We start from the raw sequence: 26,398 nt of genomic DNA on the forward strand, positions 1-26,398 counted from the left end.
GTGCCTGTAATAAGATATTGACCGAGTTCAGAGGTTGTCATATTATGTGGATCAACTTATTTTGTTGTGTATTTTCAACAGTTTCAATATGAAAAATAACTTTTATATTGATTCAATGGATTAATTGCATTTTGGAAAAAAAAGTGTCATGAATTTATTGCATTTTGGGGGGAAAATTATCAGTTTTTATAATAAATCTTTGAAAATCAAAATCTGGATTTGAATTTTTTTTATGTTATTATAACCTAAAGATGCTATGTGAAAGTTTGAAACAGAAAATAGTGGTTTTCATCTTGCCACATTCTTGGTAAAGAAAACACATTTTTACACAATTAATCAAAATGGATTTATCGCGTTTTGGAACCAAACTCTTCATATATTACGGTACTGCCATATGGATATTACTTTGACACACTCATCTGGTAATAAAATACTTGCTAAATTGTAACACTGAAACAAGCATTTTCTGTAAAGTTGCTTTGAGTTGATATGTATTGTTTAAAGTGCTATACAGATATACAAGATTAAGAGCATCTGTTTACATCAAGATCAGACTTTTTTTTATTATTATTATTATTATATAATGATTTTTATGTGGAAGAAGGAATGTAATTAGACAATACTACTTACTACATAACCAAACCAGAACAGGCTTAAATTAAAGTTATAATGATTATAAATAAATAAATAAATAAATAAATAAATCATAAAATAATAATAATAATAATAATATTAAAAATAAAAGGTTTAATACATGTAATAAAATATATGAATATTCTTATGAATAATAATTTATGATTTTTTTTTAATTATTATTAAACCGATAAATCTATATGCAACAATCAACAAGGTCACTCGACTGCTGGACAATAGACATCATGAGCCTAACACATTTGCATATGCAAGAATAAAATATTGTCATGTCTAGTGTTCATTCGACCACAAATCATCTCCAGCTTGTGAAGAGCATTGTGATGATTCTGAAAAACACTGTGAAAATAGCATTACAAATGTATCTAATTCCATTTTCAACAAGGCAGGAAGCGATAGCCGATCAAAACAGGAAGTGATAGCCGGCGTGTCCAATAAATAAAGCGATCTTTCTCGCTCTGTGCCAGCCTGAACCCGCTCGCCTCCAGGTCGGATGAGGAGGACCAGCTGTGTTCAGACATCCGACCGGACCCAGGCACCCGGGCCAAATCAGATTCTGGAGAGGAAGTTCGATTAATAAAGTTCACTTCAATCCCATCAGGACCCAAACACTGCGTTTTGGTCGATCGATCACAAGCAGACGAGGAAGACACTGGTGTTTTAATCTCTCTTTTGTCCACTTTCTATCACTTCTGTCCTGATTTCTTCGAGGGGAGGGTCTATAGGCGGGTAAATGTATGGGCTTTTTCAGATCTTTCATTCTAATGGACTAAATATTCCCACGAAATTTACATATTAACATTTTCATGCTCTGTGTTGAGTATGGTTTCACTAATAATACACATATATTTTGCATAAAGCATCCATATTTGTCCATGCCCATGTTGATTACAGATTTAGAACAGATAAAAATGTGCAAATAAGTTGTAATTAACTTGCAATTAGTTAACTCATGACAATCATGCGATTAATCGTGATTAAATATATTTTAATAGATTGACAGCCCTACATTTTATTAATGATAAAAAATATATTTTCTAATTTTCTCTTCATCTTGATTGATTTCTACTAAGCAAGTCAAACAAAACAAATATCTTTTAAAGATTCAGTTTCATGAATGAGTCAAACTTACAGAGACTAGCTCTTCCACAGAAGAGTCATTTTTTAGCGTGTTAACATGAGTTTTCCAGCGGACTGACATGAGCCTGCACAAAACGATAATCAATCAGTCAATCAGATTGAAACAGGACATTTCAGAAAAACACTTGTCATTTTGTGTATAATACACATCAAACTATCCATGTGCAGTCGCTGAGGTTAAAACTATACGTTATCCATGAAACATGAATTAAATCAATATATATTGAATTAAAGGGGTGGTATAATGCCCTTTTCACAAGATGTAAAACAAGTCTCTGATGTCCCCAGAGTGTGTATGTGAAGTTTTAGCTCAAAATACCCCACAGATATTATTATATCGCATGTTAAAATTGTAATTTTTTGAGGGTGAGCAAAACACACCGTTTTTGTCTCTGTTCCTTTAAATGCAAATGAGCTGCTACTCCCGGCACAGGGGGCGGAGCTACAACAGCTTTTGTCCTTAGCAGCTTCGATTACCTCACACACACATGCACTGAAAATTTAAAAAACTTTTAGCCTTTTATGTTCAAACCGGAGTCAGAAAGATGGAGAGACTCAAGAAGAAGTGACAACATGTAGAAGCAACAGGACATTTTTCTGAATGGTTAGTTGATGAATTTATGTGTAGTTATCTTCTAGTCATTGATTAGCATATTCTATCATGATAATCTATAAATCGTGTTGCGGGGGCGGGGTTTATGTAAATGTTAGGGTTGGTGATGTCACTAACCCGGGAGGAATGTCGTGTAGTCTCTACCAGCTGTTTGTTGTAGTCCTTAAAAAGCGATTTCTTGAACTTTGAGCGTTGTAACTTTGCAGATGTTGTTTACGCTCAAACAGCAACATTACACACTAACTAAAGTTAGAAAAGTGAAATCATAATCAACCACCCCTTTAAATCAATCAACCTCACACATGACTAACTAACCGTTCTGAACTGTATCTGAACCCTTTCATCAGTGTCAATCAATGAAGATCACATGTGACTTTTAACAAGCTGAGGTCAAAAGGTCACAGCACAACTATGAACAGGCAGCTGACTTTGCATGATTTACAAACCCAGTTGCATAACCGCAAAACTGGACGAGAGAAAGTCCAAGACTATGTCACTGTTTCCAAAGAGCTCTTGTTCTGAGCAATCTGGATTTATATCTATCGGACATCGGGGAGTGAAAGCTCCAAAACGCGAACGATAAATCCAAACGGGTGATTACATAACGCAAGCCACACAAAGATGCTTACAGTTCAGAGCTGCAAGAACCAGTCGTAAAGGCCAGCGACTGACCCTTTGACCCGGCCAGCTGCTTACAGCATAAAAGCCACGTCTCTAATTACGAGAGCAAGCAAGATATCCGCTTTGGAATCATGATAAGTCCATTTCGTGCTTGTTTGGTTGGTTTATGGCCTTCAAACATCATGCTTATGTTGCAGGATACAAAGCAGATCATGTTTGTGAGGTTCAACGTTCAAATTTAATTGCAACAAGGGATTTCTCTTGCTCCGAAGGGACTGAACCTTATCCGAAGCCTCTCATCCCTGTTGATTTGTGATGTTGGCCACTTCTCTGATGTTGCTGGTAAACAGCAGATTATCAGATGAGACGGACATGTCCTCTCTGTGTGGATGCTGTAATGAGGACAGACAAGAAACAAGAGAGAAGACCGATCTGAAAGCAGGACATATGTGAGCCTGGATCACAAAACCAGTCACGAGTCGCACGGGTAAATTTGTGGCAATAGCCAACAATACATTGTATGGCTCAAAATCGATTATCGATTTTTCTTTTATGTCAAAAATCATGAGGATATTAAGTAAAGATCATGATCCATGAGGATATTTTGTACATTTCCTACTGTAAATATATAAAACATTTGTTTTTGTGAGTGAATGCTGCACAATCGCCAACATAAATGGACAACTTTAAAAGGAGATTTTATCAATGTTTCGATTTTTTTGCACCCTCAGATTCCAGATTTTCAAATAGTCGTATCTCAGCCAAATATTGTCCTATTCTAATTGAAAGCTTATTTATTCCGCTTTCATGTGATGTATAAATCTCAATTTCAGGGTCACATATGTGCATGTTTGATGCATACATTACTTCAATAGCTATTTTTTCATCTAGACTAATGTTCATGATTGGAATATTGCATAAAACATTGTTTCCATTCCGTGTTCATGAGAACAAAATTGCTACTTCCTGAGAAACTGACACAAAATATCTGTAATAAAAATGGAAGTTGTGGCTTTTTTTCCCTCCATTATAAATGAGACGAAACGTAATAGCACTTTTGGAAGTACTTCGACTCTGCGCAGTAAAAAGTCACGCCTGATCCTCTTTCTCTCACTTCTGTCAATAGTGGAAAGAGGATCAGGCGTGACTTTTTACTGTGCCGAGTCGAAGTACTTCCAAAAGTGCTATTACGCCATACATTATAGTTATCCTTTTTAACCCGCTTAGAAAACCGCCACGTTTTATTTTGTGTCACCATGGTCGTATAACTACTCGTGTAACTGTTTTTAAATAGGGAAAACGTTGATGTGTTTGGTCACTTCTAAATTCATTGCTGCTAGATACCATTGAATATACTGGGGTAAGCTAAGCGCTATCAAAGTGTCACCGTGCGCTAGAGTGATTAAGTGCACGCACTGAGATGAGAGAGGTATGTATCAACTCGTCTTAGATAAGGGAATAACATAGTTTAATATGAAAAAACGGTAGAGTATCCCTTTAAGGTAAAGTCACATGAGGATTTATTTGGTGAATGTGTTTCCATCGTAGTTTCTTCTTATCAGATAAAAACAGTGCACTAGTTTGTTATGCTAATTTTTAAAATGTATGCACATCTTGTTTTGTTTTTTTATACGATAACTGGAAAAAAAAATAGGTGGATGGAAACATAGAACATGAAAACATGTCAGGAAGATACAGCTGTTAACGGTCAACAGTTTCCAGATCTGCTTACACAGATTCCAAACAAATCAGCAGTTCTTTGTTTTTCTCTTTATCTGTTGTATGAGCTAAAAAGGATCTGTGAACCCTAACATCCTAAACATCTGCATTATTTTGACTCTACATTAAAACCAATGTTAGATTCACAATGTTGTTGCTTAAACTAGACGAAGAGAGTCTGAACAACTAATTTAATATTGAAGAAAGTTGCTGATTTAAGTTAAAAAAATGCATTGGATCATCTGTTCGTTGCATCATGTTGGTTCTTCTGGCCAGAGGAGAACCTTTTTTTCTGCGCTCTGTCACCGAAGGCGTTTGGCTCGCTTTAGTTTGGACACTATTGGATGAGAACTGAATGACATCACAGTTTTCTACAGAGCTGCTTTATAACTTAATTTAACTCAATTCATAAGTTATTGAACCAGACTGAATCAACACTGAACTGATTTCAACTAAACAAGTCTTTTTAGAGATGATTCATAGCAGAACTGAACTGCATTATTCTCCTGTTTGTCACTGTAAAGCTGCTTTGAAACACTCTGCATTGTATAAAGCGCTATAGAAATAAAGGTGACTTGACATTTAAAAAAAGCACAGAATTAACATTTTGGGGTGAACCATTTCATTAAGAGTAATTTTAAATAATACATAGGCTACAATTAAATGAATGCAAAATGAACAAGATGTCTGTCTGTAGTTGCCTTGACAAAAAATGCACGACTAATGAATGACTAATCAAGATTTTTGCATTTCAACACATTTAAATTGCTGACAACAGTTATTGGTTAAGAGAACTTAAACTCTTTCACTTTTCTAAAGAATTTAGTTTTTTTTTATTAGATCTAAAACATCACGGCATGCATAATATTAATATTAATATATATAATATTAAGAGGAATTATTCATCAATGCATGTGGCTGAATCGTACTGATTAATCATAACTACAGAGTGCATGCTGGGTAAAACACGCAGAATGAAAGGGAAACTGCACATGTGGCAAAAGGCTGGCTGTGGGGTCACTATCATACACCCAGTGGTTTGAGTTTTATTATGGTTAACATTTGAAGAAGGGCGGCACAGCAGACCTGCCTTAAAACTACATACTAACGATGCTTTTGAGACACACAGCCCAAATTATGCATTTTAGGAACAACAGCATGGACGAAAAGTTCAAGACATGTCATGTTTGCTTCCCTTAAATCATCTAAAAGCCCTAAACCAAAAGTTGCACAAAGGTTTCCACCTATAAAAATGGTAAAACTTTCAGTTCTGTAATAGATCAAACACAGATGACAAATAAGCCTGCAATTAAAGTAAAGCACCAAAACCTGCTGATTGCAATTGCTTGCTGAAGAAATTCAGCGTTTACTCCAAATCATGAATACATGCAATGCAAAAAAAGAGATATTTTGAAGTCGTACGGACCACTTTTATGTTGCTTTTACCTCTGGTCCCTTTCATCATATGAAACTAGCTGTTCGTTAAACTACCTTCTTTTGTGTCCCAGAAAGTCATACAGGTTTGGAACAACATGGTGATTATGAACTACAGTAAAGACAAACTGAGAGGCTTATATAACAGAGAGAAGAATCTGCTATAAATATCAACGAAATCTGAAATTAGTAACCCGTCTAAAGCCATACTGTCCCAGCGCTCATGCAGGCGTATGAGGGATGAGATTGTGATGCTTTTAATTTAACTGAAGGCCAAACCCTCCTAATTATGAGGCTGGGTAACGGCCGGGACAGGCGAGGATGCGGCCCACCCAACATTCCTACGAGAGCCTATACTATTCATAGAAAATACTACATTTATATCTATAGCAATCTGCATTTATATGTCTGCTAGGTATTTTGACAAAAGTTATATGCATTTAAAAATAGGTCAGACACTATTTAAAAGCGTCACATCATGGAAAAAAAAATCTTTTGAAACTCATTTGATACTGTTGTGAAGAAAAAAGAAAAAAAAAATATTTCAAGGCAGAGAAGCTCCTCTGAACAGAGCATTAACAAAAAGCAATGCAGCAGAAATATACAAATACAACTTGAGTATTAGATCATAAAGTCAAAGATGTTTTATTAGTGGCTCTCAAAATGGTCTTAAGTTTGTTTATGTGTTTGTTTTTATTGCCATACCAGCGTTTATGGCTGTTTTCAAGGCAACAAAATGGTGTTAAGAGTTCAATTAATTTCTTGAATCATATCAAACTGTCAGTGTCAATAAACTGATTCAGAACGCAACGATCTTCAGAAGTGCATGCGTGGCATTTTTTTCATGTATTAAAATGTTTTAGTAGCAATATATGGAGGTAAAGAATGCCGTTTATGGCTATGAATTGTTATATTGGTGCAAATTAATGAAAATGATTAACTGCGATTCTTTCGTTGTGCTCACTTTGTGGGGAAAAAAAGTGTTGATTTATTTTTACTATTATCTTACATACTTCTAGTCAACATGTAGTCAAAAAGTCAAAGTAAAGAATTCATAAATATAAAAGAGAGAGAGCGAAATATGCAAAATATTAAAATATTTATTACAATATAAATTATTTAGATATATATCACCCAGCATTAAAATTGGGAAATGCATCAAAAGTGTTGTCCTGATGCAGAGAACAGCTGATGGCCTCATTCTTCCTGCTTCCCGTCTAATGTTCCTGTCGTCTGTCTGAAACCGTGTGAATCCAAACACCCCATTAAGCGTCAAACTTCCTGCAAAACATCAAGCAACTTTCCCTATCTGACGTTTCTGTTGGAATATCAGCATCATCCTGCAATCCTCAAACTCAAGACACGCACACAGTGCTAAACTGAACCGGACAGAATACAGTCTCATCTGAAGTTCCTCTCACTCATGTTCACGACGTCTCGCTCTGTCTAACGTCTCCACACGCGGAGATTTGACTTCCTCCAGCCAACCAAACAAGGACAAAAGCGGTTTATGTGCTGCGAGGTGTGTGTGTGTGTGTGTGTGTGTGAAGGGTGCAAGACAGGAGAATGTGTGTGACTTGAATGAGAATGTTAAAAAATGAGAGAACCAGTGCCAGACCACAAGCAAAATTAAGCTAAATTCAGTCGAGTCGGCATGAAATCAAAACTATTTTTAAAGCATGTTCCTGGTCTTAATGCAAATGACTTATTGCTAAGTGCAAAACTTTGTCTTCGTAACCTTTCATCAAAAATAAAATCAGAGCTTTTTCTTGCTGAATATCCCATGCAAACTAAAATTGTATTGCTCAGATGTTTCTCATTCATCCCTCAATTGTCTAAATGGAGATCTCAGTTGTGTTTCATTTAAATATACTTTGTTTGTTGTATTATTTTCATGTTATCACTGTGAAGCTGCTTTTTTATACAATCTGCATTGTAAAAAGCGCTATATAAATAAAGGTGACTTGACTTAAAGGTCCGTGCACACTGAGTCCGATATTCTCACATGAAATTTTCGCATGTTTAAAAATAAATATGACCTCACATTGTGTCAATCACGTTTACACACTTCCTCTGAGACTTTTGTCCATCATAAAAAAATAAATAATTCGGACAGGGTTTGATTTTCTGTGTTTTTCGCATCCGTAGCAAGTGTTTTGAGAGGTGTTTTGACAATTCAGAGCCACCGAATGAGGAAAATTTCTGAAAAGTTTATGCTTCATTCTAACACAACTGAGATCTACACAAAGTCACCATGAAATCTGCATCAAATCAAACAGTCACAAACCCCCAGACATGACAAACTCTGGCAGTGAGATGCTATGCTGATGCTGATAGTGAGTCTTTCCTGTTATTCTGAAAGCGATGAGCAAAAAGGAGAAAAGACAGCCTGAAAAACAGCAGATCTTTCCGACCGCCTGTGATTTATGCTCAAATAAAGATTTTATAATGCATAGATTAAGACGGACTTTACAAGCATTCTTTACGAGTCCATTTACAGGACACCTAAACTCAGTGTTTCTGTGATGTGAGAGACTGTGTGTGAATGGCTACAGTGTTTGAGTTCACCAGTAAAACGAAGGACAACAATAAAATTCAATATCAAGATTACACACGCAAATCCATTACTGAGCTCATAGACACTAAAAAGAAACCGAAGAGTATCAGACTACACAAAAAAAGTACAATTCAACAGACTCGTCTGTCTTCACTTCCCTCTGATCACATGCCATGATCGACATCCTCATGCAACCGTCTCAAACGAGCAGATCAGAACAGTGGAAACTGAGAAACAGATCAGTAGTGCTGGTTAAAAAGATAAGCATCACTATTATGTTTATATCAAGGGTTAGTGATCAGAACAACCCCCTTTAATATCAATCATCTACAGACATAATCCTCAAATAATGCAGAAAGCATCCAAGTAGCTGTCATTAGCAACCCTCATGAATACCCCCAACAACCACATAGCAACATGCAAAAAAAAAAAAAACATCTTAGCAACGCCCTGGCAACCACCCACAACACTTTAAGAGTGTTACTTTAGAACCAATGTTTAGAAGAATTTAAAATGTAACGAAAAATGTTTTAATCTCCTAGAACCATATAGCCAAAATAAAATGCTTATTGACAATGAAAAGGCAGGGTTATAGTAAACTAATTTAATACCATAAAAAATATATTTTCATTACTTAAATAAAATAAATATTAACTGAAATAAAATAAAATATATAAAAACTTGTGCTGTCAAATCGTTTAGTCATGATTAATCGCATCATAAAAGTTTGTGTTTATTTAATATATGAAGTGTATATGCATGTATGCATGTATGCACACACACACACATATATTTGAATGTATATGTATATATATATATATATGTGTGTGTGTGTGTGGTTTGTGTATATATTAAATGTGTATATAATGTACATATATATATTTGTATATATATATATATATATGTGTGTGTGTGTGTGTGTGTGTGTATGCATATATGTGGTTTTTGTATATATTAAATGTGTATATAATATATTTTCAATTATTTTAAATTGATGCAAGTTACTAAAATAACAAAAACTGAAACAAAATGTAATGAAAAAAAATAGACACATTTCTTTAGAAAACTAATACAAATGACAAGAATGCAACAAAATGACAACATTTGACAATTCAAAATCTGAAAAAACTATAAATATAAATAATATCTAAATAACACTGCAAGAGGGTCCTGCTGAACATGGACTATGGTGGCAATACATTACCACAGTATGTAACTGTGATACATCATGGTACTGAAACTAATGCACCATGGTATCTTATTTAACGTTACATTAAAAAAGAAATGGTACTTTTCAGGACTTTCTGCAGGTGTAGTACCACTGTATTCTTTTAAAAGCTCAATGTAAACACTCCGACCATAACTGTACTTTACCATCAGTAGGTAACGGTACAATAACACCATCCAGAACTACATGAATAAACAAATAGTGAAGATGATGAAGTTTTACCTGGAGGAAGCAGAGGTGAAGTCTCCTCCATCCAACAGCCTGATCTTACAGAACAAAACCCCGTTGACAAACGGCACGGAGGTCAGCTCCTCCAGAGTGACATGAGTCTGAAACTTAAACTTCTTCTTCTTCACTAGAAACGCCATGAACTCGAGCTCTGAGTGATTCAACTCTCTGAAGAAACCCGATGTTGGACTGACGGCGGTGTGACGGTTTAATCTGGCAGTGGAAACTCTCTCTGTGGGATCATGATGATCATCTGTGGGGGAAAAACACAAATCACAACTAACATGAGAACAGATGAACACTAAAATATCAACACATATCTAAACTTATATCTTATAGTATCATTTAGGGGGAAAAACGTTTCTTTGTCAGGTTTTAGTTCACACACCCGCGAACAAACAATCGCCTCAGGTTTTTTCTCGTGCGCGCGCGAATAAACGGTCAACCTTTCAAACATTAGAAACATTAACGCTGATCGCGTGAACTCACGTCTTTAGTGTTTCTGTCTGTCCTGTGTCTGTGTCTGTGTGTGTCTGTGTCTGTGTGTGTGTGTGTCTTCTGAATCTGTCCCTGCCTGAATCACTGCGTGTTTAGTTTTTCTATAGGGGTAATGAAAGCACCGCCCCCTCTCTCTCTCTCTCTCTCTCACACACACACACACACACACACACTGATTTCTCTCAGGCCAATAACAATTATTATTATTGTCAATATATGTTTAAATATAACTTAAATATTTAAAAATATCTAATAATGGTTGTATTGTTCTCCAAATGTAATTTTGTGTTCTTTCTAAAATATATAAAATATTAATATATTATCAGTTTAATCGTAATATAATAGTCAATAAAACACACACACACACACACACACACACACACACACACACACACACATATATATATATATATATATATATATATATATATACACACACACACACACACACACACACACACACACACATTACTATTTTTAAGGTTTAAAAAGAAGTCTCTTCTGCTCAAGGCTGCATTTATATGATCAAAAATACAGAAACAAAAGAAATATTGTGAATTATTATATCAATTTAAAATAATGGTTTTCTATGTGAATATATGTTAAAATGTAATTTATTCCTGTGATCAAAGCTGAATTTTCATCATCATTACTCCAGTCTTCAGTGTCACATGATCCTTCAGAAATCATTCTAATATGATGATTTATTATCAGTGTTGGAAACAGTTTAATGTTTTTGTTTTTTGTTTTGTTTTTTGGAACCTGTGATACTTTTTTTTAGGATTCATAGATGAATTCTATTTAATCTGTTTTCAAAGAATCAAAGAATTCTGAAAAAAATGTATCACAGGTTATAAAAAAATGTCCAATGTTTCCATTGATTGATACATTGATATATATATATATATATATATATATATATATATATATATATATATATATATATATATATATATATATATATGTGATTTTTTTTCCCCCTTTCACCTATACCAAGAAGAACTGAAGAAACCAGCTAATTTCTCCATGTCAATAATATGAATCCCTCAGATGAAATATGGCGCATTTTGTCTCCCTCTAGTGGCGGGAAAGTAAACTACATGAAAACTGCAACACAAAAACAGTAATCAGAAAAACACTTTTCCAAACTGCAGTGTGAAAAATAAAAGGAAATCATATTATATTGTTAAATTAGGGTAGGGATCGATTAAAAGTGAAATTAATAACATATAATTAAAATAAACTGTAGATACGTGGATCTACTGCAAGGTAAAAAAAATTATAATAAGTTCGTTTTAAAAATAAATGGATCAAGAGTTTCTGTAATGTGAGAGAGTGTGTGTGAATGGCTGCAGTGTTTGACTTCACCAGTAAAACAAAGGACAACAATAAAATGCAATATCAAGATTACGAAAATCCATTACTGAGCTCGTAATGACACTAAAAAAGAACTAAAAGTGTAAAATATACAAAGTATTATCAGACTACACAAAAAAGGTACAACAATTCAAACAAGTCTTCACTTCCCTCCGATCACATGCCATTAAAAAAATACAACAGCATAAGAATTAAAGACATATTTGAGAATGTCTTCCAGTAGAATATATATAATTTAATACCTCCAAATTATGTATTTTTTGTCAAGCATTGACGCCTCTGACTGTACATGGATATATTGAAAGTAAAGCCTGTCAGACATCTGGACTTTTGATCACAGGTAAATAAGGAGGCTTTAGCATCAATAAAACACAAATGAAGACTCACACGTGTGTGGAGAGTTTCTTTATTTAACATACATAAATAAAAATGTTATTGTCAAAAGCTAAAGAAACAAAATCCTCCACAAAGTCTTCCAAGGCCTGTAAAAGGAGCCATTCGATTTCCTACATAAATAGGAGAAACTGTGTTTTCTGTACATTTTGGCGTTTGCACTCGATGCATGCAATGCTTTCGTTCAATTTAGGGTCAGTTGAACAAATATAATGTTGACAAAAAAAAAAATCTAATCAAGTTTGTTGCAATCTATTTGCTTTTTAAGCAACCAAATGTAAAAATAAAACCCACAAGTTGAAGATAAACTGAAAAGAAGTTTCACTTCAAGCACAAAAATGCTCTTTTTAAAGTAAAACGTACATGACATTTTTATGGAAGCTTGTTTCCGCCACAGAATAAAACATTTTAAAAGATAATTGTGACTTTTTCTCAGAATTACGTTTACAATTCTGACCTTAATTATTATCATTATGACTTTTAACACGCAATTGCGACTTTATATCTCCTAACTGCGTGTTATAAAGTTAGAATTGCAAGATATAAACTTTCAATTCTGAGAAAAAGGCAGAATTGCAAGTTTATTTCTCGCATTTGCTAGTTTAATCTCACAATTCTGACTTTATAACACGTAATTGCGACTTTAAATCATGCAATTCTGATGTAAACTCGCAATTGTGATTTTAAAAAAGTTGCAATTACCTTCATTTTTTATAATTATTCTGTGGCGTAAAACAAGCTTCCATACATTTTAGATTTTGGCCACTTCTTTAAAATGCACGTTAAAGTCCTAATTTCACCTCATGATATCCCTGAAACGTCCACACACACACACACACACACATAAGCACAAACTCTTTGAGGCACAGTGCTGTACAATAATTTACAGTCTATTCCAGACGTGGACCGGTCAGTCATCTCTCGTCTCTACGGTGCGTCTTCAGGCTTCGTTGGCGGCGCGTTTCCCGCTCCGTCTCCTGCGGTCTCTGCTGTGTTCGTGCTGCTGGTGTTCTGGAGAAACTTCCTCAGGTCCTTCAGAGCGGGTCTGAACATCTGAATGAGCGCCAGCAGAGCGGCCTGCGTGCCCTCCAGAGCCTGGGCTTGTCTCTCCTGAGCGCAGGCCTGGGCCTCCTGCGAGCGCCGGATCATCTGGAGCAGGTCGTTCTGGTCCTCCAGGTGCTGGGCGATCTCACGCACGTGCAGGTTTGTGACGCGGTGCTCCTGCAGGAGTCTGGCCGAGTTGAGGGCGATTCGGCTCTTCAGTTCCTGAGGTTTGGCGGAGCATTCGGCCTGCGCTGCCAGCATCTCCACCGGTGCCTCTGCGCTGACCGTCACCGGCGTCTCGGTCGTGCAATACTCCACCATGCCCTCCTCCAGCGTGTGGTACGTCGTCTCGTCCGCTGGGGCGAAATCACACACATCTCAGTCAATATCAAATTAGAACGGACAACTAGAGGTGTGTGTAACAATATTATGGAAGCTTGTTTCCGCCACAGAATAAAACATTTTAAAAGATAATTGCGACTTTTTATCTCACAATTGCGAGTTTACATCACGCAATTCTGACTTTATTTCTCAGAATTGCGAGATATAAAGTCAGAATTGCGTGAAATAAAGTCGCAATTGCGTGTTATAAAGTCAGAATTGCGAGATATAAAGTCAGAATTGCGTGAAATAAAGTCGCAATTGCATGTTATAAAGTCAGAATTGCGAGATGTAAAGTCAGAATTGCGAGATATAAAGTCAGAATTGCGTGAAATAAAGTCGCAATTGCACGTTATAAAGTCAGAATTGCGTGTTATAAAGTCAGAATTGCGAGATGTAAAGTCAGAATTGCGAGATATAAAGTCAGAATTGCGTGAAATAAAGTCGCAATTGCACGTTATAAAGTCAGAATTGCGTGTTATAAAGTCAGAATTGCGAGATATAAAGTCAGAATTGCGTGAAATAAAGTCAGAATTGCGAGATATAGTCAGAATTGCGAGATATAAAGTCAGAATTACGAGATATAAAGTCAGAATTGCGTGAAATAAAGTCGCAATTGCACGTTATAAAGTCAGAATTGCGTGTTATAAAGTCAGAATTGCGAGATGTAAAGTCAGAATTGCGTGTTATAAAGTCAGAATTGCGAGAAATAAAGTCGCAATTGCATGTTATAAAGTCAGAATTGCGAGATGTAAAGTCAGAATTGCGAGATATAAAGTCAGAATTGTGAGATATAAAGTCAGAATTGTGTGAAATAAAGTCAGAATTGCGAGATATAAAGTCAGAATTGCGAGAAATAAAGTCGCAATTGCGTGTTATAAAGTCAGAATTGCGAGATATAAAGTCAGAATTGCGAGATGTAAAGTCAGAATTGTGTGAAATAAAGTCAGAATTGCGAGATATAAAGTCAGAATTGCGTGAAATAAAGTCGCAATTGCATGTTATAAAGTCAGAATTGCGAGATGTAAAGTCAGAATTGCGAGATATAAAGTCAGAATTGTGAGATATAAAGTCAGAATTGCGTGAAATAAAGTCGCAATTGCGAGATATAGTCAGAATTGCGAGATAAAAAGTCAGAATTGCGAGATATAGTCAGAATTGCGAGATATAAAGTCAGAATTGCGAGATATAGTCAGAATTGCGAGATATAAAGTCAGAATTGCGTGTTATAAAGTCAGAATTGCGAGATATAAAGTCAGAATTGCGTGAAATAAAGTCAGAATTGCGAGATATAGTCAGAATTGCGAGATATAAAGTCAGAATTGTGAGATATAAAGTCAGAATTGCGAGATATAAAGTCAGAATTGCGAGATATAAAGTCAGAATTGCGTGAAATAAAGTCGCAATTGCACGTTATAAAGTCAGAATTGCGAGATATAAAGTCAGAATTGCGAGAAATAAAGTCGCAATTGCGTGTTATAAAGTCAGAATTGCGAGATGTAAAGTCAGAATTGCGAGATATAAAGTCAGAATTGCGAGATATAAAGTCAGAATTGCGTGAAATAAAGTCGCAATTGCACGTTATAAAGTCAGAATTGCGAGATATAAAGTCAGAATTGCGAGAAATAAAGTCGCAATTGCGTGTTATAAAGTCAGAATTGCGAGATGTAAAGTCAGAATTGCGAGATATAGTCAGAATTGCGAGATATAAAGTCAGAATTGCGTGAAATAAAGTCGCAATTGCGAGATATAGTCAGAATTGCGAGATATAAAGTCAGAATTGCGAGATATAAAGTCAGAATTGCGTGAAATAAAGTCGCAATTGCGAGATATAGTCAGAATTGCGAGATATAAAGTCAGAATTGCGAGATATAGTCAGAATTGCGAGATGTAAAGTCAGAATTGTGTGAAATAAAGTCAGAATTGCGAGATATAAAGTCAGAATTGCGTGAAATAAAGTCGCAATTGCATGTTATAAAGTCAGAATTGCGAGATGTAAAGTCAGAATTGCGAGATATAAAGTCAGAATTGTGAGATATAAAGTCAGAATTGCGTGAAATAAAGTCGCAATTGCGAGATATAGTCAGAATTGCGAGATAAAAAGTCAGAATTGCGAGATATAGTCAGAATTGCGAGATATAAAGTCAGAATTGCGAGATATAGTCAGAATTGCGAGATATAAAGTCAGAATTGCGAGATATAAAGTCAGAATTGCGAGATATAGTCAGAATTGCGAGATGTAAAGTCAGAATTGCGAGATGTAAAGTCAGAATTGCGAGATGTAAAGTCAGAATTGCGAGATATAGTCAGAATTGCGAGATATAAAGTCAGAATTGCGTGAAATAAAGTCGCAATTGCGAGATATAGTCAGAATTGCGAGATATAAAGTCAGAATTGCAAGATATAGTCAGAATTGCGAGATATAAAGTCAGAATTGCGAGATATAGTCAGAATTGCGAGATGTAAAGTCAGAATTGCGAGATGTAAAGTCAGAATTGCGAGATATAAAGTCAGAATTGCGAGTTATAAAGTCAGAATTGCGAGATATAAAGTCAGAATTGCGTGAAATAAAGTCGCAATTGCGAGATATAGTCAGAATTGCGAGATATAAAGTCAGAATTGCGAGATATAAAGTCAGAATTGCGAGATATAGTCAGAATTGCGAGATATAAAGTCAGAATTGCGTGAAATAAAGTCGCAATTGCGAGATATAGTCAGAATTGCGAGATATAAAGTCAGAATTGCGAGATATAGTCAGAATTGCGAGATATAAAGTCAGAATTGCGAGATATAGTCAGAATTGCGAGATGTAAAGTCAGAATTGCGAGATGTAAAGTCAGAATTGCGAGATATAAAGTCAGAATTGCGAGATATAGTCAGAATTGCGAGATATAAAGTCAGAATTGCGTGAAATAAAGTCGCAATTGCGAGATATAGTCAGAATTGCGAGATATAAAGTCAGAATTGCAAGATATAGTCAGAATTGCGAGATATAAAGTCAGAATTGCGAGATATAGTCAGAATTGCGAGATGTAAAGTCAGAATTGCGAGATGTAAAGTCAGAATTGCGAGATATAAAGTCAGAATTGCGAGTTATAAAGTCAGAATTGCGAGATATAAAGTCAGAATTGCGTGAAATAAAGTCGCAATTGCGAGATATAGTCAGAATTGCGAGATATAAAGTCAGAATTGCGAGATATAGTCAGAATTGCGAGATATAATCAGAATTGCAAGATTTAAAGTCAGAATTGCGTGAAATAAAGTCGCAATTGCGTGTTATAAAGTCAGAATTGCGAGATATAAAGTGAGAATTGCGAGATATAAAGTCAGAATTGCGTGAAATAAAGTCGCAATTGCGTGTTATAAAGTCAGAATTGCGTCTTATAAAATCAGAATTCTGACTTTTTTCTCAGAATTGCGAGATATAAAGTCCAATTCTACGGGGGGAAAAAGACAGACTTTTTTTTTTTACCTCAGAATAGTTTATAGCTCACAATTCTGACTTTATAACAGAACAGAATTGTGAGATTAAAAAGTCGCAATTACCTTTTTTATTTTTCACTCTGTGGCGGAAACAAGCTTCGGAAACAAGCTTATATCGTGTCACAATATATCGCAATACAAAAATGCAACAATATGTATCGTGGTATCTTCCGTTTCACGTCAACCTTAATATTAAAAACTGGATCAGGCTGTGGATCCTGAACTCACTTTTAAACCACACATTGAATATATACTTTGTAAAATTAATTTTGTAACGAGTGTATTATACAGATCTAATACTTGCTTTACATTTAATGTTCGAAAAAGACTTGCTACGCAACTTATATTACCCTTCTTTGATTATGCAGATGTAGTTCATCAGAATGCATCTAAAACTAATATTTTGCCTCTTACTACCGCTTATAATAAATTGTGTAGATTTGTTATTGGATGTTCATTCTTTACGCACCATTTTATTATGTATGACTTACACAAATGGTCTCCACTTAATATTAGAAGGCATCTTCACTGGATGCAATTTATTTTCAAATGTGTACATTTTAATTACCCTAATTATTTGAGACAGTATTTAATATTATATTCTTCATCATATAATTTAAGACATTCTTCACACTATTTTTTTCTTAAAAATGTTTCTGGGAAGAAAGCATTTAGGTTTAAGGCTCCTGCAGACTGGAATAATTTACCTTTAAATGTACGATCTTTGACTTCATTTTAAATGTTTAAAAATGGTTTGTTTCATTGTTTTGAAACTTGTTGTAATTGCTTTAGATGATATTTATTAATGCTATTATATTTATTAATGCTAGGTAAAAAATAATAATAATAATAATAATAATAATAATAATTTTTGTAGTGGTGTGTTTGTTGTTTTGAATTAGGTGACTGTTGTTTTTGTTTTGTTTTGTGTTTTGTTATTTAACTTTAGTGTATCAGGATCCCCTTGAGAACGAGATGATGCATCTCAAGGGGCTTTTCCTAAAGAATAAAATTTGTTACAAAAACAGAAAATTGTCTCAGATGAAATCATGCCTAAAACTAAAGCCATACCTTCAAGAGTTTTTATCTCGCACGCTCCTGCGGCCGCTGGTTGAATGCCTGTGAAAAGACAATCACATTTATACAGCATCCAAATGCATTTGTAAAAGTGTAAACTCAAAATGTGAATATATATTCAACATATAAATACATTTCAATATATATATAACATTTTATTACAAAAATCATGGTGAAAAAACTAACAAAATTTTGACAGAATATTATACTACATTCAGAATATATAAATATATATATATATATATATATATATATATATATATATATATATATATATAGTCTATAATGCAATGACATCAGAAGAAAATTAATTACACTCATTAATTAGGCTACTTAGTAATGAGTAACACCCAAGACTGCAAATGAGTCCATATTTAATTAGATAGATCTTAATTAGATGTCATTTTCATATTAAAACAACATTTCAGGAAAAATCAAGTGTGGAACTATCTATAGTTAAAATCTATTTTTACCTGTAGTTCATGGCTTAAATTGTTTTACCAGGGTGAAAATAACAGAAGTAAAGTAAATGGCTCTTTGCGATTCTACGCAATGAAAGTTTATGTGTGTATATATATATATATATATATATATATATATTACATTACTTATTGACATTATTTACATTTTACCATTATATGTTACATTTTTATGTTTAATCCACTATTGTTTTATATAGAATTGTTCTATAGACTATAATGCAAAATGCAATGACATCAGAAGTAACTGTATTTACAGAAAAATTAATTACTTAGTAATGAATAACACCCAAGACTGCAAATGAATCCATATTCAATTAGATAGATCTTAATTAGATCTCATTTTCATATTAAAACAACCTTTCAGGGGGAAAAAACGAATACAAAATCATTGCTTAATGTACTGTGATTGATAAAGTGGGGTTGGTATCTATAGCTCAAATCTATTTTTACCTGTAGTTCATGGCTTAAAGTGTTTTTACCAGGGTGAAAATAAGGGAAGTAAAGTAAGTAAGTGGCTGTTTGCGATTCTACGCACTGTAAGTTTTACGCAACGGTAACGCTAGTGTCTTACTCTGCGTGAGCGTTACGGTGGCCGAGGAGCTGATGGGCACCGTGATCTCGGCCGCCGGGAGGCTGATGATGGTCGCTTCTCCCAGTAGATTACAGATTCGCTGCTGCATGGAGGTCAGGATCACGGGCACGGAGGTGCAGTCGCCCGTACCCTCCATGGCCGCCCGTGCTTGGGCCACTTTTCTCCGCACCTCCGTCTTCAGATCGGACCATTTCTTCTTGACCTCGGCGAGCTCGCGCTGGCAGGTGCTGACGGCGTTCACGCGTTTCAGAATCTCCACCCACGCGTTGTTCTTAGCGATGTGCGTGACGCCCGCGTTAAAGTGATTCACCAAAACGTGTTTTTGCTTTTCCATCTCCTCCACGATGATCTCCACCTCCCTTTCGGAGAAATTCGTTTTTCTCCTTTTGGCCTGAGATGCCATAATGTTTTTAAATTGGACGCAGGGGGGGGTTATAAAATTGCGTAGAATACGCAAAGATAGTACGTTTTTCTCCCGGACACAATTGCGCAGCGTAATGGCTTCTTGAATCGACTTCTCTTCCAACAACAACGTATGCGGCCCCAAATGGCTGAAGTCCCGCCCCTTCGTCGCTTCTTACAATTCCCATTGGTTTAGATTCGCTAGTGACGATGACGATCTTTCTTTCCATTTGTGGAAACTGTGATCAATCAGACCTTACGCTTGCGTGGCTAGACTCATTGTCAGCCAGAAGAGGGAGCTATTTAATAACATACGTGTGTATATATATATATATATATATATATATATATATATATATATATATATATATATATATATATATATAATAAATATATATAATTTTTTTTTTTTTTTTTACAGAATAAAATGTAGAATGTGTGACTCAGTTTAGGAGTGTTATGACAAAACAGTGTTCTGATTTGTATCAATATAACATTGTAAAACGGTATATGAAAGCATGGCTATAAAAAAATTAATTTGATGACTTATTATTTTACGCTGCTTCTTTAATGCTGAATAAACAAACAAGCAGTTTCACATAATAGCCTAATTCCTGGGATTCTGGGACTTTTGTGTCCCCAATATGATCTTACTGCCTTTAAATGTTGACCAATATCAATTTTAGTCATAATTAACACAATCTGAACTCTAAACGTAAAAAAAAAAAGTGAAACATTTCACCGCATTTTGAACCACCACATATCTCCATTGTCTCAGGCCTGTGTATTTTCATAATAAATACAACACTTACTATACATTATTTCTTTTCCATTTTTTCCCCCCATTGTTGGGTATATCAGTAGTGATTCTCTCTAATGTATTTTTTATTAGTATTATTACATTTATTTTAACAATTATAATAAACGTTTTTGGCTTGTCCCTCAATTCATTGTTCACCCTGTTATTTTTGACTATACTTTCCCTTTAAATGAAAATTGGACAAATTAAATGACATCATTTCATAAAGCAGTCATCACTTCTTTAGAGGGAAAACAACTCGGGCAAGTGAGAGATATTTTAATTGTTACAAATTTTATCTTTCAAATTTGATGTGGTCAACCTTAGTACATCCACCCTGTTGAGAGAAATATGAAAAAAGTTAGCAGGAAAATTACAGTTTTAAAGACCATGCAATTCTTTATTATATAAAACTTCTGGCTTCTTGTTGCTTAGAGACGGTGCTTTGGCTGATTTTAGATCAGAATGTCCACCCTGTTAAATTATTTTATGTTTAAAGTTGAAGAAGTACATTTAAAGTTCACTGGCAATGTTTTAAATATTGTTTCCCATCTAAATCCAGTTCCAGTTGTACGTGAGCGATAGGAAACCATCCGTCCATCCCATATTTATACCACTTTTCCACCCTGTTAATATTTTGTCCACCCTGTTAAGCAGGGTTTTTTTCACAACAAATGTATAAAATCAGCAAAAGAAACATAATTCAGTGACAATGAAAAATTATAGAATATCAGTATTGTACTTTAAAATGCCATTTTTGATCTTCCATTTCATTTATTTTGTTTAATTTGTTTAATCATTTTTCAACAGATGCTTTTTTAGTGCAAAAATAACTGTCCATCCATTACATCCAGATGTCAGGTGAATTAATGGGCCTTGTTTTCAGATGCTGTGCTTTCAGTCCACCAATGAACAGAAGTTTCTGGACTGTACCTGTATAGGTCAGTCGGCAAGGAAACCAAAAGTGTCCCATAATAAACAGCGGCCCTTATATCCTCTCAGACTGCTGGCAAAACATAGTCTAAAATCATGTCTATAAAGATTTGACCGCGTTTCTAAGCAGTTATTGTGGAAGTGTGCAAACTTATAAAGCAATTTTTACAGAACAGGGCTTTTGAAGTTCAATAATGTAAATCATGAATCTCATAAAAACGGGCTATGTCTTTGACATTAGCTTCCTAGAAATAATGGACTGAAATAGATCAAGCAGGACCGTTCTGAGAATTCAAACTTATATTATATCTTGATAAAACTGAATTCTTAGAATAAAGTCACCTGAGTGAAAGGAGAGGCGCTTCCTCACAGCAGCAAACACACAAGCAGCCCTTCACTCTATAATGTGATGGATCACTGTGATATTTCGCTGTTCTGTTGTTAAAGATGTGTTGACAACATCTAAGTACATGTTGTACTTGGATTCTTTCTGAAGATTCTTCAGATTCTTTCTGAAGTGTGAATTATCCACTCATTTGAATTCAGTGACATTGTAAATCATTCCGTATTGTTTCCTTTCAAAACAAAACTGTTTGGAATTCTAAATAGTTTCAAACTGACACATTGTATCAGAGGTTGCTCTCCTCGCTTTCTGACTGGAAGTTAAACCTTATTTAATGTTTTATTGTTCTCATTTGCCGATTTCTAAGAATTTGGCTCTTGTTCGCAGACATTTGGGAACAAAATTGAGGTCAGACATGCAAATGAGGTTCCTTGAATAGAGTAAATCTGTTATAATCTCTTTAGCACTGCAGTGGAAATGCAGTGATCTTTTTCTTTTTTTTTCTTTTTTACATTATTGGTTGAGTTACTTGTACACTGTAAAATTTTGCACATTTGCTTGCAGAATGAACTGAAAGATCATTGTTGGCTACACTGATGAAAGAACATGATGTCTTTCAGCACATGAACATCTTCAGGAACTGCAACCTTTACAGTGTTCTTGAGCTGTAGTGTTGGCCAACAGACATGCTGAACACATGACAGACTGTGTGAGTGATTGTGCTGCTCTTAACTCATCTAGTCTTTCACTACGGTATTCACAGACCTGGCAGGACTTTGTGTTTTGTTCTTACGGTCAAGCTAAACTCTGAATGCAAAACTTCAGTGAGCAAGAAAGTCCAAGGCTCACATGCAGCCAGTCATTTAATACAGGCTTTATGCTTTCTGATGTAAAATCTGAATTGCATGTGTGTTTTTTCATGGCAATACATCAACATGACAATGTCAACATTGTCAAAACTGCAATGTTGGGGTTTTTCTTGTGTATGTGTTGCTACCTGCTACTTCTAAATGTAAAACACAACACTGTTTAAAGGCTTGTTTTCAACATCGACAATAATCATAAATGTTTTTTGAGCATCAAATCATCATATTAGAGTGATTTCTGAAGGATCATGTGACACTGAAGACTGGAGTAATGATGCTGAAAATTCAGCTTTGATCACAGGAATAAATTACACTTTACTATATATTCACAGTTCTTTTAAATTGTAGTAATATTTCACTGTTTTCACTGTATTTTTTATCAAATAAATGCAGCCTTGGTGAGCAGAAGAGAGTTCTTTCAAAAGCGTTAAAAAATCTTGACCTTTGAATGGTTAAGTTGTGAAAATGTGTTGTTGTCTTTTATAGAAAACCCTGTATTCTGCTCAGTAAAGCCGATCTGTGATATCAGGAATTCATCAACAGCATTTCTTCACACAAACTGCACTTTCTCCTGTTTCTGTTGATAAGAGCGTTTGAGACTCTCAGCAGAATCTCTGTTGATCCCGTTATTCAGAGACAAACAGTGACTGAAGCAGGTAATAGCACGTAACACACATCTTGTTTTTCATCTGTCAATCTGACCTCCAGGTAAAGTTTATCGGATACACTTTAGGGATCAACTCTCAGACGTAATCCAGAACCAGATCAAAACAAACACAGCACTCTCAGTCCTGGGACTTGACCTCTGTACTGTGGTTAATAATATACACCTTTAATTGCTCTTTGAGTTTGAATGTATGGAGCTCTTTATGAATGAGCCGTTTATCTTCATGCAAAGGATTTGTATGTGACATATAAACAGATAAACGGTTAGAACAGGCCTTATCTCGATTGGCCAGTCCATTGATCAGAAATTTTACCTGAAAAACAAACTTTGTTTCATAACTTGTGTTCAGAACATCATTATGACCCAAGAGGTGTAAAGTTTACCTGAATAATTGCATTTCATTATTATACTTCATTATTATACTTTGTATTTGTACTTAGAAACACATTTGTGCATTTATAAATTACACCTTAAAAGCCAATATTTCACTGACAATCATGACTTATTAAAAATATTTTTCTTACTGAGCTGACATCAAATCAAGCCAAATTACAGTCAAATGAAGCTTTTTTAACACTAATAATGAACTTGTGTAAAATGTAACTTGTCACTATATGGTCATTTATGCTTGTGAAAACCATGCATTGAACATGTTACTTTTAAAATACTTAAGTATAAATAAATATGGACACTTTTTACTTTCAGAACATTTTCAGTTAGACGCCGCGTCCATATTTAAGAATAATTTTTAGTACTTAACAGAATAAGACAAAATACACTGTGATTTTTCAAAGTTGGGAATAAAACAAAGATTATTGGAGAACGTTTTACAAGAAAATATTTCAGTCTGTCTACTTCTTAATTTCATGTTTAATTGTGCTATACCTGCCTTATCTTTGTAATTAGTTGTGAGAATTAATAGTAATTTTTGAGTGAAAACTGTTTCAAAGTAAATCCAATTTTTTTCAGTGCAGTTAAAAAGAGAAAAACTCTAGAGAAACCGTGTAAACCTGAATTAAATACGTTTATTTCACTCAAATATTACTGAAAGGTTAAAGTAAAAAAGTTAAGTGAACTGTAAATGATTATTTTAAGCTGAACATAAGTGCAGCACATTTATAGTTCCCAGCATGCTTTGCGTCAAACATAAGGAGGATTAATTATGAAAAGAAGTGTTATTTCTTTTTGAACAGTAGAGCCTGGTTAGATTGAGGATGGACTGCAAAATCATATATGAATAGTTTTTATGCCAGTAAAATCAGCACATGCAAGATTAGTGTGTTATCTAATTTTAAAAGATTTGAGTTAATGTGACATCTATGCAATTAAATTGTATGAGTTATCTTAGTCAACATTTCAATTAACATGTCTGTAGAGTAAGTACAAAATCTTGGAGTTTGTTAAAGTCCCCCCGTCATTTTATCCGTTAAAACTCATCTTTGATTTTTTGATTTTTCCTTGAAAAAAATTCATTATGCATTAAAATATCTTGAATGTAACTTGACACCCTTGCCTCATTTAGTATTCATGGTTCTATGAATATGCAAATGAGCCCCGCCTCCACTCACTCACTCAGCTCAGAGATCCACTGGTTGACGATCACACGTTGATCTGATTGGTTACAAGGTAGTTTGTGACGTCAGAAACACCAGCGATTTCAAAGCGTGTTTTTGAGACTGTCTTTGGTTCACTGCAGTTTTAAGGAGAAAATACTCAGCAATGCTGTCGACTTATGAATTTACACATGGTTTGTCTTAAAGCATATTAGAAACACCACATAGACACATAAACAACATTAAAAGCTGGATTTCACCACAGGGGGACTTTAATGTAAAAAAAAAATGTAGTCAACTGATTGCCTCAAATTTTTGAGTTCTGCCAAATTATTATGGTTTGCAGACAGTAAAGTGATGAACTTTATGAGCTGCATCGCTCTCTGGAACTATAAAGGTCTTGAATGAATGAAACATCATTCACACAGGAGCAGTTGTCTTTCTCTCAACCCTGCTTGACGAAATAAGAGCTCTGTACTGACTCCCAAAGCCCGCGTCTATCCCCCTGCATGTGTTTAGTGATCCCCCTGCGTGTGACTTATGGCTAAAATTAGTTTTCAGAGAGCACAGGAGTCAGATTCAGTCATAAGGCCAGTCTGAGGCGACGCTGCATACAGTACATGAGTGCACTATCAAGATCCACTGGATTGTGTTACAAAGATACTCAACTCTTCTGATGCATGTTAAGATATCACCTATTTTGGTTGGAGAGTAAAGGAAATAAAACCCATGCAAGCTCACTAATTACTTCATATGCAGTGTTGCACGTGACACATTACAAGTAACACAAGTTATGTAATCAGATTACTTTTTTCAGGTAACTACTGTAGTATGCATTACTTTTAAATTTACGACAAAATATCTGAGGTACTTTTTCAAATAAGTAGTTTTGTTGGCACTTAAATTGACTGACAGCTCCTCTATTCCCATGTTGAGAGAAATTGTGAGTAAATTCAGAAGTGTTGTGTGTGAATATGATGGTTATTAGTTGTAGACTAATGTAAGCATTCGTTTACTCCTCTCACTTGCACAAAAACAGATTCAGTGTTCCTCAAAATGAATAAAAACATTGATATGAAAACTAGTTAATATTACGCAAACCTGCAACAAATAAATGTTAAATGCAAATTATGTATTTAATCTCACTTTATTACAATGTCTTTGCTGCAGACCTTCGGTGATCCAATTCAATCATAATAAGCAAAAAAGACTTTAGATAAACATCACATTTGTGTTTGATGTTTGTGTACAGACGTTTATTTACATTTCCTTCAGTCCGAGGCTTATTCATTTCAAGCCCAGCCCAGGTGAGAAAAA

At 34.8% G+C, this 26,398-nt stretch overlaps 2 protein-coding genes across 4 annotated transcripts in view; both read right to left on the bottom strand.

Moving 5' to 3' along the window:
* eeig1a (estrogen-induced osteoclastogenesis regulator 1a) overlaps positions 1-10,787 on the bottom strand; it is a 30,381-nt gene extending 19,594 nt beyond the window's left edge. For 2 of the 3 annotated variants that reach the window (XM_084086694.1, XM_084086696.1), the window contains exons 1-2: positions 10,681-10,787; positions 10,186-10,444 (exon numbers count right to left, since the gene is read on the bottom strand). In XM_084086694.1, the coding sequence (XP_083942820.1) occupies positions 10,186-10,331 (146 nt within the window). In that variant the 5' untranslated portion in view covers positions 10,332-10,444; positions 10,681-10,787. Of the gene's footprint in view, positions 1-10,185; positions 10,445-10,579 lie in introns of all 3 variants that reach the window. The other variant, XM_084086695.1, reaches the window with a different exon arrangement.
* Positions 10,788-12,282: 1,495 nt separating this feature from the next.
* On the bottom strand, positions 12,283-20,061 carry naif1 (nuclear apoptosis inducing factor 1). Its single transcript, XM_084138533.1, has 3 exons — positions 19,498-20,061; positions 18,439-18,486; positions 12,283-13,859 (listed from the first exon to the last, which is right to left on the bottom strand). The coding sequence occupies exons 1-3, from the start codon at positions 19,919-19,921 to the stop codon at positions 13,387-13,389; spliced, it is 945 nt and encodes a 314-aa protein (XP_083994659.1). The 5' UTR covers positions 19,922-20,061; the 3' UTR covers positions 12,283-13,386.
* Between the last annotated feature and the right edge of the window lie 6,337 nt (positions 20,062-26,398).

Source organism: Abramis brama (assembly GCF_963993115.1).
Source record: "Abramis brama genome assembly, chromosome: 16".
Lineage (NCBI taxonomy): Eukaryota > Metazoa > Chordata > Actinopteri > Cypriniformes > Leuciscidae > Abramis > Abramis brama.

Excerpts from the sequence above, each read along its gene's own strand:
- naif1 (XM_084138533.1), bottom strand. The coding sequence starts at position 19,921 with ATGGCATCTCAGGCCAAAAGGAGAAAAACGAATTTCTCCGAAAGGGAG. Across the intron at positions 18,487-19,497 it reads CACCGTAACGCTCACGCAGA|GCATTCAACCAGCGGCCGCA; the intron begins GTAAGACACTAG and ends GTCTTTTCACAG. Across the intron at positions 13,860-18,438 it reads CGAGATAAAAACTCTTGAAG|CGGACGAGACGACGTACCAC; the intron begins GTATGGCTTTAG and ends ATTTCGCCCCAG.